The sequence below is a fragment of the Carcharodon carcharias genome, chromosome 15 (genome assembly GCF_017639515.1).
Source record: "Carcharodon carcharias isolate sCarCar2 chromosome 15, sCarCar2.pri, whole genome shotgun sequence".
In the NCBI taxonomy this organism is placed as follows: Eukaryota; Metazoa; Chordata; class Chondrichthyes; order Lamniformes; family Lamnidae; genus Carcharodon; species Carcharodon carcharias.
Window position 1 is genome coordinate 23,142,426 of NC_054481.1, and position 15,127 is coordinate 23,157,552.

The 15,127-nt window shown below is 44.2% G+C and overlaps 1 protein-coding gene across 1 annotated transcript in view; it reads right to left on the reverse strand.

The window, feature by feature from the left end:
- Positions 1 to 15,127, reverse strand: part of LOC121288349 — a 57,420-nt gene that overhangs the window by 23,519 nt on the left and 18,774 nt on the right. The window contains 3 exon segments of the mRNA XM_041206902.1: positions 6,952 to 7,172; positions 9,065 to 9,234; positions 13,329 to 13,470. Of these exon segments, the coding sequence (XP_041062836.1) occupies positions 6,952 to 7,172; positions 9,065 to 9,234; positions 13,329 to 13,470 (533 nt within the window).

The window sequence follows — 15,127 nt, forward strand, 5'->3', positions numbered from 1 at the left end:
CATGCCAAGCTATGACCTTCCACCCATCTGCTATGGCCCCTCATGTGCCCAATGCCAAGCTATGACACTTCCATGCCCAATGTCCCACTCTACAGAGCATGAACCAATGAACTCTCATCCTTGATTGAGAGCCCAGATATCCAATACTTTTGCTGAAACAGCTGTGTCCCAGAGAAAACATTGCTTGTTTGGCAGCTCAGGTTCTCTGATCTCTGTGGTCAATTTCCCAATGTTTATTTTCACAAGGTTAAGTGGCTTCAAGGATTATTGACCCCCAGATAGTCTGCAGGAAATTGAGGAGCAAGTATGCACACAATTTGTGGAGGTGTGTAAAAACAATAACAATAGGGTAATTATATTAGGTAATTTCAACTTTCCCAATATTAATTGGGATTGACATCACGTTAAGGGCTTGGATGCAGTGTACAGGAGAACTTTTTAGGTCAATATGTAGAGGGTCCAGCAAGGAACGGTGCAGTGCTGGACCTCATTCTGGGGAACGATGCTAGACAGCTGGCTGAGGTGGTTGTGGGGGTGAATTGTTAGTGATGGCGACCACAACATAGTACAATTTAAGCTTGTTGTGGACAAAGAAATAGATAAGTTGCAAAAAAATGTTTTGGATTCGGGGTGCGTGGATTTTAGTAAAATAAGGCAGGATTTGGCCAAGGTAGACTGGGAACAGCTATTTGCGGGGACATCTGCAGAGGAGCAGTGGGGGGCATTCAAAAAGGAAATGGGGAGGGTACAGGCACAACATGTTCCCTCTAGGGTGATAAGAAGGAGTAACAAGCCCAGAGAAACATGGATAACCAGAGAAATGTGGACACGATGAGAAGGAAAAGAAAGTCTTTTAGCAGGTACAAGGGAAGCAAATCAGCAGAGGCATTAGTGGAGTACAGAAAGTGCAGGGTGGAGCTTAAGAAAGCAATTAGGAGATCAAAGAGGGGATATGAGAAAGCTCTGGCTGGTAAAAGTAGGGAGAATCCCAAAATATTCTATAAGTATATCATTGGGAAGAGGATTACCAGGGAAAGAGTAGGGCCCATAAGGGACCAAGGGGGCAATCTATGGGTGGAGCCAGAGCACATCAGTAGGGTGTTGAATGAATACCTCACATCCGTCTTCATCGAAGAGAATGAGGATGAAGGTATCAAACTCGGGGACAGAGACTGTGAGGTTCTTAAGCAAATTGATATAGGGAGTGACAAGGTATTGGAAGTGTTGGCAGGCTTAAAAGTGGACAAATCTCCAGGTCCAGGTGATTTATTCCCAGACTGCTGAGGGATGCAAGGGAGGACATCGCAGGGGATTCCTTCCTGGCCATGAGGGAAGTGCGCCAGAGTACTGGGGAACAATTAATGTGGTTCTGCTATTTAAGAAGGGTTGTAGAGATAAGCCAGGGAACTACAGGCCAGTGAGTCTCATGTCAGTGGTAGGGAAACTATTGGAGAAAGATTCTTTCCTTCAGAACTATCTCCACTTGGAGAGGCAAGGTTTGATCAGGGATAGTCAGCATGGCTTTGTCAGAGGGAGGTCATGCCTAACAAATTTGATTGAATTTTTTGAGGAGGTGACCAGGTGTGTAGATGAGGGTGGTGCAGTTGATGTAGTTTATATAGATTTCAGCTAAGCCTTTGACAAGGTCCCACATGGGAGACTTACAAAGAAATGCACATGGGATACAGGGTAATTTGATAAGGTGGAATCAAAATTGGCTTAGTTGTAGGAGACAGAGGGTGATGACAGAAGGATGCATTAGTGACTGGAAGCCAGTGTATTGTGTCCAGTGGCATACCGCAGTGATCTGTGCTGGGTCCCCTATTATTTGTCATTTATATAAATGACATAGGTGACTATGTGGGGGGTAGGATTAATACATTTGCAGATGACACAAAGATTGGCTGGATGGTTAACAGTGAGGATGAGTGTCTTGGGCTACAGGAAGATATAGATGGGATGGTCAAATGGGCAGATAAGTGGCAGATGGAATTTAACCCTGAAAAATGTGAGGTGACACACTTTGGAAGGAGTAATTTGACAAGGAAGCATTCAATGAACAGCATGACACTAGGGAGTTCTGAGGAACAAAGGGACCATGGCGTGTGTGTCCATAGATCTCTGAAAGCGGAGGGGCATGTTAGTGGGGTGATGAAAAAGGCATATGGGACACTTGCCTTTATCAATCAAGGCATAGATTACAAAAGTAGGGAGATCATTTTGGAGTTGTATATAACCTTAGTGAGGCCACAACTGGAGTATTGTGTGCAGTTCTGGTCACCACATTATAGGAAGGATGTGATTGCACTGGAGGGAGTGCAAAGGAGATTCACCAGGATGTTGCCTGGGATGAAATATTTAAGTTATGAAGAGAGGTTGGATAGACTTAGGTTGTTTTCGTTGGAGCAGAGAAGACTGAGGGGCAACCTGATCGAGGTGTACAAGATTATGAGGGGCATGGACAGAGTGGATAGGGAGCAGCTGTTCCCTTAGTTGAAGGGTCAGTCACGAGGGGACATAAGTTCAAGGTGAGGGGCAGGAGGTTTAGGGGGGATGTAAGGAGAAACCTTTTTACCCAGAGGGAGGTGACAGTCTGGAATGCACTGCCTGAGAGGGTGGTGGAGGCAGGTTGCCTCACATCTTTTAAAAAGTACCTGGATGAGCACTTGGCACATCATAACATTCAAGGCAATGGGCCAAGTGCTGGCAAATGGGATTAGGTAGATAGGTCAAGTGTTTCTCGTGTCGGTGCAGACTCAATGGGCTGTAGGGCCTCTTCCGCACTGTGATTCTGTAATTTGTGGTTTTTGTTGTTGATACTTCAAAAGGTCAGGGTGGTTGACACTCTTATTTCCTTCTAAGTGAAATGACTTTTTTTTAACATGTAAAAGATTATGAATGAATTACTGTATTAAAACAAGAACAAATATAGCTGGAAAAACTCAGCAGGTCTGACAACATCTGCGGAGAGGAACACAGTTAACGTTTCGAGTCCGAATGACTCTTCATCAGAACTAAAGAGAAATAGAAATGTGGTGAAATATAAACTGTTTGAGGGGTGTGGGACAGGTAGGGCTGGATAGAGGACCACTGTTAGGGGGAGGCAAAGAGATTACCTTTAGGTGTCATTGACAAAAGGACAAAGGGGTGTTGACGGTGGTGATATCATCTAAGGAATGTGCTGATAGTGACATTAAGGGTAGAAAGCAGGAGAAACAAGTGGCAGATGGCCCTCGTGGGGATAGGGATAGGGGGAAGGGATCGAAATGGGCTAAAAGGTGGAGATAAAATGATAGAATGAAATAAATTTAGAAATAGGTGGGAACAGAAAAATATATGAAGGCTTTATAAATTGAATAAAAAATTTTTATTAAGATTCATTGACTGTGACACCGTCACATGAGGGGACATGACTGAATAATCGTTTTGCTTTATTTCCATTCATTACAATAAAACCAATCTCCCTGAGGCAGCTCTGCGCCTCAGTGAGAGTTTCTGCGCTCTATCATGCACATGCGTGAAAGACACAGGCCCCGACTCTCCCTCCACCCCTCGCTCAGCGCTACCGGGTGCACATGATGCGGGGCCGGTCTTAATTGGCCCACCCACGTAAAATTGCGGCGCGCAGCTGATCACAGGTGGTGATTGGCTGCGCACCCGCCCGCCCGCCCATGCCTGCTCCCACTCAGCGCCCCCGACGGGGAGAGAATGCTCCCCAGTGCTTCTAGAACTGATTTCTCTCAGGATATTGCAGTCACACTTTTGTTGGAATTTCTTATTAATTAATTTTACATTTTAAGCTGTAAATTCACAATGTACAACATAATTTGTATGAGTGTCTTAGGCAAAAGGGGAAACAATTCAGCTCATGAGTTAAGGCCGCACCAAATTTTTTGTACCATGTATCATGCTTCTCTGAAAAATTCAGGTCAACAATACAATCTATGTTTTTCCTGAGCTGCTGGTAGATGCCTGGTGACAAATCCTGCGGACGATGTCATCAGCGTAAAACGGGCAGATGCCATTTATGGTATATTGTGCATTGGCACTGGAGAAGTCAGAATGGTGAAGTTGTATTAGCTGCAGCATTGAATAACTTTGTAAATGTAGTGATTTCCTTATAGCCACTTTCCTAACATAGGTCGATTGGCCTGTGATTACTTGTCCTTAGAGAATTAGCATTGGGCCTCCAGTTTCACCATTGGTACAGTCACTGCCCACTGCATGTAGGTGTAATGAAAGAAAGACGAAATCTGCATTTCTTCCTTTCATAATGTCTTAAATCACTTTACAGCCAATTAAATACTTTAGAGTTGTCATCACTGGTATAATGTTGGCAATGTTATCAAATGGCAGAGCAGACTCGAGGGGCCAAATGGCTTACTCCTGCTCCTAATACATATGTTCATATGGCATTCTGGATGATGAGACAAACTGGAAAAATGGCCTTTATCATCCTTAATTATCTTGTGTACAGAGGCTGTGGTTCCATTTATTGTTTCCTGTGAGCAGGCTTGGTGGGGTGAAATTACCAGGACAGGAATGCATAAAGGGCTCATAGTGAATCAGTAACCTGTTTGACCCTGCACGATTCTCAGCAGTCTGTTCCACTGACTTGAATCTTGTCCTATTGTCTACTTACCTATTATCCCACACGTTATTTTGGTGCTCTTATGAGTTTTTAGAGGGACAAAATACTGTGATGAAGTTGTGTTACATAGTTAACATTGAAAATATATTGTAGTGAGAAAGAGCACTCAGCAGAGTCTTCAAACTTGCTGATCAAGAAAACACTGATACAATTATGAACCGTTCAGACTTTGTCCTCTGGCCTCTGAAAAGTTGTGTTGCACAGAGACAACTGAGGGCTCAAATGCTTCTCACTGACAGTGAAGACCTATCTTGTTCAATCATTCCACTTTGTTACTCAGGAGTCATTTGATCTTTCTTATCCTGTGAAATTACTGATAAAATTGAATCCAATTACATCCCTTCTCTGAAATAATTATATTAAATAATATGCACCCAGCAGGAGAAAGTCTTCTAATTCTTCAACAGAATGGGAAAGATCTTGTCCAGTTCATCTAGGTTGCAAGTATTGGATCTCACCCTCAAATACAAGTATGAATTTACTGTCACCAGTCCAAATGGTGCATTGTACAGAACATGTTAATGAGGGCTGAGGCAGTCACCAAAATCAATGTTATTGTCTGCACAGTGTTATAATTAAGTAATGGGATATTTTCATGTCAATTTCACAATATTGCACAGTGCTATTAATGTAAAATTTGTATTCTCTGGTTTGTTTAATAGTCGCAGTGGAATCACCTATAGGGCGTACACAAACTAACATTGTATCATAATTTTGCTGCTCTTAATATTAATGACCCATGCTGTATCTATACCGGACAATACCTGTAACTAGATGCTGACAATAGGCGTCATCATTTTACCAGGACTTTTCTGTGTGTCTGGTGAATTGATTGGTCAACCTTGAGAGATGTAAAAAAATCATTTATGATTGAGGGGGAGCGTTAAGTGAGTGGGGGCAGGTGGGCGCGATGATTGGTGAATAAAGTGCCTGGAAATAAGAGAAACACCAGGGCCCATGATTTTTCTCCCTGACACTGGTTCTGGAGCACAAGTTTTCATTACAACAGCTGGAATATTATGGATAACATTCAGTAGGTCTTAATGAAGTCTTTGTAGCCTTAAGTAGGTTACCTGTATGTGTGTATTAACAACTAGAACTATACATAAAGGGTTCAAGCTGGGAACAGTCTCCATGCTTGTTGTGCACACAGCTCTGTCCAACACTAGACTGACTCCTAGTTGTGAGTAATGTGTTCTCTTAGATCAATGTGTGGGCGGTACTGTACTCAGTCCCACGTTAACCCTATATGTGCCAGACTCTTATACTAAAGGGCCTGTGTTGTCTCCAGTTCAAACAGCTGTTTCTTGATGTCAAGCGGAGTGAATAGAAGTGGCTGAAGACTGGTATCTGTGATGGTGGAGACCTCAGAAGGAGGCCAAGATTGATCATCGACTCGGCCCTTCTTGCTGAATATGGTTGCAAACACCTCAGCCTTGTCTTATATACTCGTGCCGGGCTTCTCTGTACTTCATTGATATAGAACTGACAGGGTGGTGTCCTGCCTCTGAGTTCCAGCACACTACAAGGCCACTGTGATCTGTTCCACTTTGCCAACTTGTCAACACTCCCTCCCCCTTTTGTATTCTGCTTTAAGCATTCACACAGCTCACATTTTTCTGATATTTCTCTAATAGATTTTGCATTACAAATAATAGCAAGGCAAAGAGCACTCAAGTAAAGGAGATTCCATGCATCTGTCAGGAGAAGCAAATTCAGATTTGGAGATACTTTCATTGGGGGAAAGAAGATGGAGATCCAGACAGGTTCCTAATTTCAAATAGCCAAAAGTAATGGCTAATGCCGATGAAAACAGTTCATTTAATTTGCACTATGCATACAGATCTGGTCCACATGGAAAAGCATGTTTATATCCTTGTGTATGCACAGTTCTGTTCGGGCTGTCTGAGTCTCCGCTAAATGTTTCAGTTTAAAAAGCTGATGGAAAAGCCTCCTCTAGACTAACATTTGTGGGGGTTTATTGCAAACATGATTAAAATGCTTTAAGAGAGGACTTGCATTTGCATAGCCTTTTCATGACCATCAGACATCTCAAAGTGTCTTACAGCCAATGAAGTACTCTTGAAGTGTAGCTACTGTTGTAGTGTCAAGAACACAGCAGCCAATTTGTACACAGTAAGATTCCACAAACAGCAATGTGATAATGGTTGGATAATGTTTTTGTGATTTTAATTAGGAGATAAATATTGGCCATGACACCGAGGAGAACTGCCTTCCTCTTCTTCAAAATTGAGCCTAGGTTCTTTTACATCCACCCAAGCAGGCAGATTGAGTCTTGCTTTGATGTCATATCCAAAAGACAGACATTTTTGAGAATTTTTTGTTCCTCCTCTTGAGCAGTGGGATCGTGAGATGAAATTTTGGGGTCAGGAGCTCGGAGGCACCAATGACTGTCGTGGAGCTTGGACTGACAGCTGAGGGGCACCTTCAAATCTTCATTTTTTTTGTGCTCGTGGTATGACAAAGTGCTCTCTGAGACCCGATTGCTGCTGCAAAAAACCTGTAAAAATATAGATGTTAATTCTTTTTGTAGAATGCCCATTTGATTAATAATTGGATTCCTATTGTATCAATAATGAAGATCCTTATGAGATTTAATACAGAGAATCCTGAGGTGTTCACTTTGGTACAAGGGATAGAGAGAGACAATATAAATTTAATGGTCCTATTAAGTGTCCAAAGACAGGGAGACCTGGCATTCCTGTGCTTGGATCTTTGAAGACAGGAGGACATATTGAGAGCGTAATTCACAAAGCACACAGAATCTTAGGCTTCATTATTAGAGGGATTGAGTACCAAAACAGGGAACCATTTTCAGCTCAGCTTAGGCTACAACTAGGTTATTTATTGCATCCAGTTCTGGTCACCACACTTTAGGAAGGATGTGAAGGTTCTTGAGATGGTGGAGAGGAGATTTACCGGAATGGTTCCAGGGAGGATAGATTTTAGCAACAACGTTAGTTTGGAGAAGCTGTATTTATTCTCATTGGAGCAAAGAAACTGAGCAGAGATTGATAAAGATAGAGATGTACATGACAAGTTTAGATAAGATGGACAAGGAAAATCTGTTCCCATTAGTCAATGATACAAGGACTAGGGGGGAACACATATTTAAGGTTTTGGGCAAGTGATGCAGGATGAGGAAGAATGTTTGTACCCAGCAAGTGGTAATCACCTGGAACTTGCTGCCTACAAGGATTGTAGGAGCAGAGACAATCAATGATTTCAGAAGGAAACTGGATGAGCACTTGAGAAAACTAAACTTACAGGGCTACACGGATAGAGCAAATAAATGGGGTTGAGTGGATTCATCTGCATAAACCCAGCATGAATTCAATGGGCCAAATGGTTACCTTCTTTGCTGTAATTACTCTACTCTATGATCGCTCTGGTGTATCCATGGATTCAAGATTAATATCCAGGACACTGCTAGGACCATTCCTGAGGAAAATCATAGGAACATCAAAAATTTGTTTTCCTTTTTCATTCTTTCAACAATTGATCAGATATAAAAGTGTAGATGATGGCGATAAAAAGCTAAAGAGGCTGGAGTCCACTAATGGGCAGGGCTCTGTGAGAATGGACATGTTGGGCAACCAATGGCAGTGGCATGGGTGCGGGTTAGTTGGAGGTGAGAGGTCACATGCTGAAGCCTCCAGGAACACATCCATTCACCTTAACATTCACATGGAAGAGTGATCTTTTCTCTACGAACAGCCAAATAACTGCACACTATTGTGTATTAAACAAAGGGGCATATGGGCGGAGTTTCGGGCTGATTTATCCTTAATGGTTGGTGTAGTAAAACCATAATTACGTTTATAAAGGAGAGGGTAATGCTTTCACCAAAACTGGCACTCATCCATCACTCATAATTAGCAAAAACACCTGTAGTAACATGGATCCCCACCCACCCCAGTTCACTGTCAAACGCCCTGCTCCCTAGATAAGTTTGAACAGATACTTTCTTCACTGTGATCAATGGTCAATTAATCAGCAAATCCAGCATAACATAACTAACAGGATCTCTGTATTAAATCTCATAAGTATCTTCATTATTGATACAAATGGTGGGGGGGGGCGGGGGGGTGGTGGGATAAGCCATTCAAAAAATTCTGGAAATTCACAACTCCTGGTGTATCTCTCACTTTACTGAACATTCCCACCTCTTTGTGCGTTACAGAGTCAAAGAATCTTTACAGTGCAGAAGGAGGCCATTCGGGACAAAGTGTATTGTGAACGGTGTATAAACCTCACTAGCAGGACTCAACACAATGTCAAACATAACAGCCACTGTGTAAAAAAAAACACACGCACACACATTTCTAGAAGTGATTAAGGAAGAAAAGGAAAATCGGGTAAATCATGAATGAGGTGTTTACATCAGCGAACGACAGCACACACATAGGGGTACTTGGGGGATGAAGTCAATCCCACAACAGGCTCGAGCCCCAATTCACTGACATTCGGTGGAACTTGAAACTTAATTTTTTGTATCAGAGCAGTAAAGAACAGGAACAGTTCCATCTTAGCCAGGGTCTCACCAACACAGGCCCTCCGACCTGCAAAAAGAAAACAATTGCAAAAATTTCAAAGCTGCTCTTAAAAGAAACAAAGTTATTCAGAATGATTTTTAAACTAGCCAATGTTGCATTGCTCTTCTATACGGCAGTATCAAAACAAACATGCCTTAAGGACCAAAACAAAAACAGAATTACCTGGAAAAACTCAGCAGGTCTGGCAGCATCGGCGGAGAAGAAAAGAGTTGACGTTTTGAGTCCTCATGACCCTTCGACAGAACTTGAGTGAATCCAAGAAAGGGGTGAAATATAAGCTGGTTATATCTAATAATATCACCATCTTTAACACCTATGTGTTCTTTTGTTCTGTTGTCTGTGACATCTTTTGATGATCTGCTTCTATCACTGCTTGTTTGTCCCTACAACCACACCAACCCCCTCCACTTCTCTCCCCCAACCCAACCCCCCCCCCACACACACACACACACACACCTTAAACCAGCTTATATTTCACCCCTTTCTTGGATTCACTCAAGTTCTGTCGAAGGGTCATGAGGACTCAAAACATCAACTCTTTTCTTCTCCGCCGATGCTGCCAGACCTGCTGAGTTATTCCAGGTAATTCTGTTTTTGTTTTGGATTTCCAGCATCCGCAGCTTTTTTGTTTTTATGCCTTAAGGACCTGCAACCAGTCTACATGTCTGTTCAAATTGAAAAATAAATTTCTTAATCATTTAATGCACCAGCCAGAGCTCAGTGGGCAGCACAATCACCTCTCAAACACCGGGGCTTGTGGGTTCAAGCCTATAAGGACCACAGTATAAAAAATATTAGAAGCAGTATAAAAACAGAATTACCTGGAAAAACTCAGCAGGTCTGGCAGCATCGGCGGAGAAGAAAAGAGTTGACATTTCGAGTCCTCATGACCCTTCGACAGAACTTGAGTTCGAGTCCAAGAAAGAGTTGAAATATAAGCTGGTTTAAGGTGTGTGTGTGGGGGGCGGAGAGATAGAGAGACAGAGAGGTGGAGGGGGGGGGTGTGGTTGTAGGGACAAACAAGCAGTGATAGAAGCAGATCATCAAAAGATGTCAACGACAATAGTACAATAGAACACATAGGTGTTAAAGTTAAAGTTGGTGATATTATCTAAACGAATGTGCTAATTAAGAATGGATGGTAGGGCACTCAAGGTATAGCTCTAGTGGGGGTTTTTTTTTATAATGGAAATAGGTGGGAAAAGGAAAATCTTTATAATTTATTGGGAAAAAAAAGGAAGGGGGAAACAGAAAGGGGGTGGGGATGGGGGAGGGAGCTCACGACCTAAAGTTGTTGAATTCAATATTCAGTCCGGAAGGCTGTAAAGTCCCTAGTCGGAAGATGAGGTGTTGTTCCTCCAGTTTGCGTTGGGCTTCACTGGAACAATGCAGCAAGCCAAGGACAGACATGTGGGCAAGAGAGCAGGGTGGAGTGTTAAAATGGCAAGCGACAGGGAGGTTTGGGTCATTCTTGCGGACAGACCGCAGGTGTTCTGCAAAGCGGTCACCCAGTTTATGTTTGGTCTCTCCAATGTAGAGGAGACCACGTTGGGAGCAACGAATGCAGTAGACTAAGTTGGGGGAAATGCAAGTGAAATGCTGCTTCACTTGAAAGAAGTGTTTGGGTCCTTGGACGGTGAGGAGAGAGGAAGTGAAGGGGCAGGTGTTGCATCTTTTGCGTGGGCATGGGGTGGTGCCATAGGAGGGGGTTGAGGAGTAGGGGGTGATGGAGGAGTGGACCAGGGTGTCCCGGAGTGAGCTATCCCTACGGAATGCCGATAAGGGGGGTGAAGGGAAGATGTGTTTGGTGGTGGCATCATGCTGGAGTTGGCGGAAATGGCGGAGGATGATCCTTTGAATGCGGAGGCTGGTGGGGTGATAAGTGAGGACAAGGGGGACCCTATCATGTTTCTGGGAGGGAGGAGAAGGCGTGAGGGCGGATGCGTGGGAGATGGGCCGGACACGGTTGAGGGCCCTGTCAACGACCGTGGGTGGAAAACCTCGGTTAAGGAAGAAGGAGGACATGTTAGAGGAACAGTTTTTGAATGTAGCATCATCGGGACAGATGCGACGGAGGCGAAGGAACTGAGAGAATGGGATGGAGTCCTTACAGGAAGCGGGGTGTGAGGAGCTGTAGTTGAGATAGCTGTGGGAGTCGGTGGGTTTGTAATGGATATTGGTGGACAGTCTATCACCAGAGATTGAGACAGAGATGTCAAGGAAGGGAAGGGAAGTGTCAGAGATGGAGCACGTGAAAATGATGGAGGGGTGGAGATTGGAAGCAAAATTAATAAATTTTTCCAAGTCCCGACGAGAGCATGAAGCGGCACTGAAGTAATCATCGATGTACCGGAGAAAGAGTTGTGGAAGGGGGCTGGAGTAGGACTGCAACAAGGAATGTTCCACATACCCCATAAAGAGACAGGCATAGCTGGGGCCCATGCGGGTACCCATAGCCACACCCTTTATTTGGAGGAAGTGAGAGGAGTTGTAGGAGAAATTGTTCAGCGTGAGAACAAGTTCAGCCAGACAGAGGAGAGTAGTGGTGGATGGGGATTATTTGGGCCTCTGTTCGAGGAAGAAGCTAAGGGCCCTCAGACCATCCTGGTGGGGGATGGAGGTGTAGAGGGATTGGACGTCCATGGTGAAGAGGAAGCGGTTGGGGCCAGGGAACTGGAAATTGTTGATGTGACGTAAGGTGTCAGAGGAATCACGGATGTAGGTGGGAAGGGACTGGACAAGGGGAGAGAGAAGGGAGTCAAGATAATGAGAAATGAGTTCTGTGGGGCAGGAGCAAGCTGAGACGATCGGTCTAGCGGGGCAGTTCTGTTTGTGGATTTTGGGTAGGATATAGAAGCGGGCCGTCCGAGGTTGGGCCACTATCAGGTTGGAAGCTGTGGGAGGGAGATCCCCAGAGGAGATGAGGTCAGTGACAGTCCTGGAAACAATGGCTTGATGTTCAGTGGTGGGGTCATGGTCCAGGGAGAGGTAGTAGGAAGTGTCTGCGATATCAGGAGAAAGAAGAAACCTACGGCACAGCCCCGTTCAACTTAGAAGGGGTACGATTCCAGTCAGCTCTGACCTCCACGACCCAAGGGTGCAGCGCTGCTGGAGCATCTTTAAGGCTTTAATGGCTAGTCCTGTAACCCACCAATCTGCGTCCCTGCATGATTCATAGGGACCGTAACAAATAGTTACCACCAGTGCCTGTGGTGTTTAGACGCCTGCCTTTAACTCAAAGAGCTCTTGGATCAACTGAGCTTGTCCAAATCCGGTCTCTCTTGCCTGACAACAATGCAAAACATTGATAAGGAAGTGAAATCACTCACGAAAGAAGCATTTGTATAAATTCCGGAGGTCAGCTGTGAATTTTAAAACCAACATGAGAACAGAACAGGTGCAGAAGGAGGGCAGTGAAAAATGTAAAGTGGCGAAACATCTATTCAAATCGTTTTAAGGCTGAAAATTCAGAGAAACTAAAATAATTTTAAATGTATTGTGTAATAAACAAATCTGGGGGTTCAACAAGAAATGTGAGCGTGGGAAAAGTGAAGCGTGTCTTTATCTGCTCTCAGTTTTCTTAGTTCTCATACAAAGTTTACACATCCTTAAGATGTGGCAAACTGAATGATAGGATTGTCCTGACTAATTCACCATTAGCAAATGCTGGATGATTTTTTTTGTCATAAAACACCAGATTGACATTAATGGTGTATATTTGCATAAAAGGCGACAGGAGAGAATGCATCATTAACGTATTGCACGTATATGGTACGGTAGCTACTCTCCACGCCTTTAGGAGGCATATATGGTGCTAATGGCCAACATATCCTTGCTTTACCCAACTTAGATGCCAGAAAATGGAACACCACCTTTTTCCTGCTACCAACAGAGCGTGTCCAGCAGTCACAGAAGATTAGTAGCTAAGCACTCAATAAAATCCCACTCCGTTGATATATATGTCCATGTGGTTTCTATGTCTCGGGCTCCGAAAACAAGACGAAGATTCTCTCAGAAAAAGATCCGACAAGCCCCACTCCAGAGATTTGAGCACCAAAATTCCACCAATATATAATCCAAAAATTAATAAGCTGTGCTACCTGCAGAGAAAGGCATGAAGGCATCTCTCTTCACAAACTTGCCCTCAGCGTCCAGAAAGTGAGATGGGTTGAACTCATTTGGTTTTTCCCATTGGGTTTTATCGTACAGCACAGAGGACAGCAATGGAATCACGTGGGTTCCCTAAAATATTCAAATATCATTTCAATATGATTTCATTGTTATATTCAAAAGCAATTACCGAAATTATTCACACAGAAGGAGCCTTTCGGTCCATCGTTCCTGTGCATCGTTCTTTGAAAGACTTGGCAGCATCGGCGGAGAAGAAGAGTTGACGTTTCGAGTCCTCGTGACCCTTCAACAGAACTGAGTGAATATTAGAAGAGGGGTGAAATATAAGCTGGTTTAAGGTGGGGGGTGGGGGTGGGGGTGGGGGAGAGAAGTGGGGGGGGGTGTTGTGGTTATAGGGACAAGCAAGCAGTGATAGGAGCAGATAATCAAAAGATGTCACAGACAAAGGAACAAAGAGGTGTTGAAGATGGTGATATTATCTAAACGAATGTGCTAATTAAGAATGGATGGCAGGGCATTCAAGGTACAGCTCTAGTGGGGGTGGGGTGGAAAGACTAGCAGGGCATACAAGATTTAAAAATAATGGAAATAGGTGGGAAAAGAAAAATCTATATAAATTATTGAAAAAAACAAAAGGGAGGGGGAAGAGATGGAAAGGGGGTGGGGATGGAGGAGGGAGTTCAAGATCTAAAGTTGTTGAATTCAATATTCAGTCAGGAAGGCTGTAAAGTGCCTAGTCGGAAGATGAGGTGCTGCTTCTCCAGTTTGCGTTGGGCTTCACTGGAACAATGCAGCAAGCCAAGGACAGACATGTGGGCAAGAGAGCAGGGTGGAGTGTTAAAATGGCAAGTGACAGGGAGGTTTGGGTCTTTCTTGTGGACAGACTGCAGCTGTTCTGCAAAGCGGTTGCCCAGTTTACGTTTGGTCTCTCCAATGTAGAGGAGACCGCCTTGGGAGCAACGAATGCAGTAGACTAAGTTGGGGGAAATGCAAGTGAAATGCTGCTTCACTTGAAAGGAGTGTTTGGGTCCTTGGACAGTGAGGAGAGAGGAAGTGAAGGGGCAGGTGTTGCATCTTTTGCGTGGGCATGGGGAGGCACCATAGGTAGGGGTTGAGGATTAGGGGGTGATGGAGGAGTGGACCAGGGTGTCCCAGAGGGAACGATCCCTACAGAATGCCACCAGGAGGGGTGAAGGGAAGATGTGTTTGGTGGTGGCATCATGCTGGAGTAGGTGGAAATGGCAGAGGATGATCCTTTGAATGTGGAGGCTGGTTGGGTGATAAGTGAGGACAGGGGGGACCCTATCATGTTTCTGGGAGGGAGGAGAAGGCATGAGGGCAGATGCGTGGGGGATGGGCCGGACACAGTTGAGGGCCCTGTCAACGACCGTGGGTGGAAAACCTCAGTTAAGGAAGAAGGAGAACATGTCAGAGGAACTGTTTTTGAAGGTAGCATCATCAGAACAGATGTGATGGAGGCAAAGGAACTGAGAGAATGGGATGGAGTCCTTACAGGAAGCGGGGTGTGAGGAGCTGTAGTTGAGGTAGCTGTAGGAGTCGGTAGGCTTGTAATGGATATTGGTGGACAGTCTATCACCAGAGATTGAGACAGAGAGGTCAACAAAGGGAAGGGAATTGTCAGAGATGTACCATGTGAAAATGATGGAGGGGTGGAGATTGGAAGCAAAATTAATAAATTTTTCCAAGTCCCGACGAGAGCATGAAGCAGCACCAAAGTAATCATCGATGTACCGGAGAAAGAGTTGTG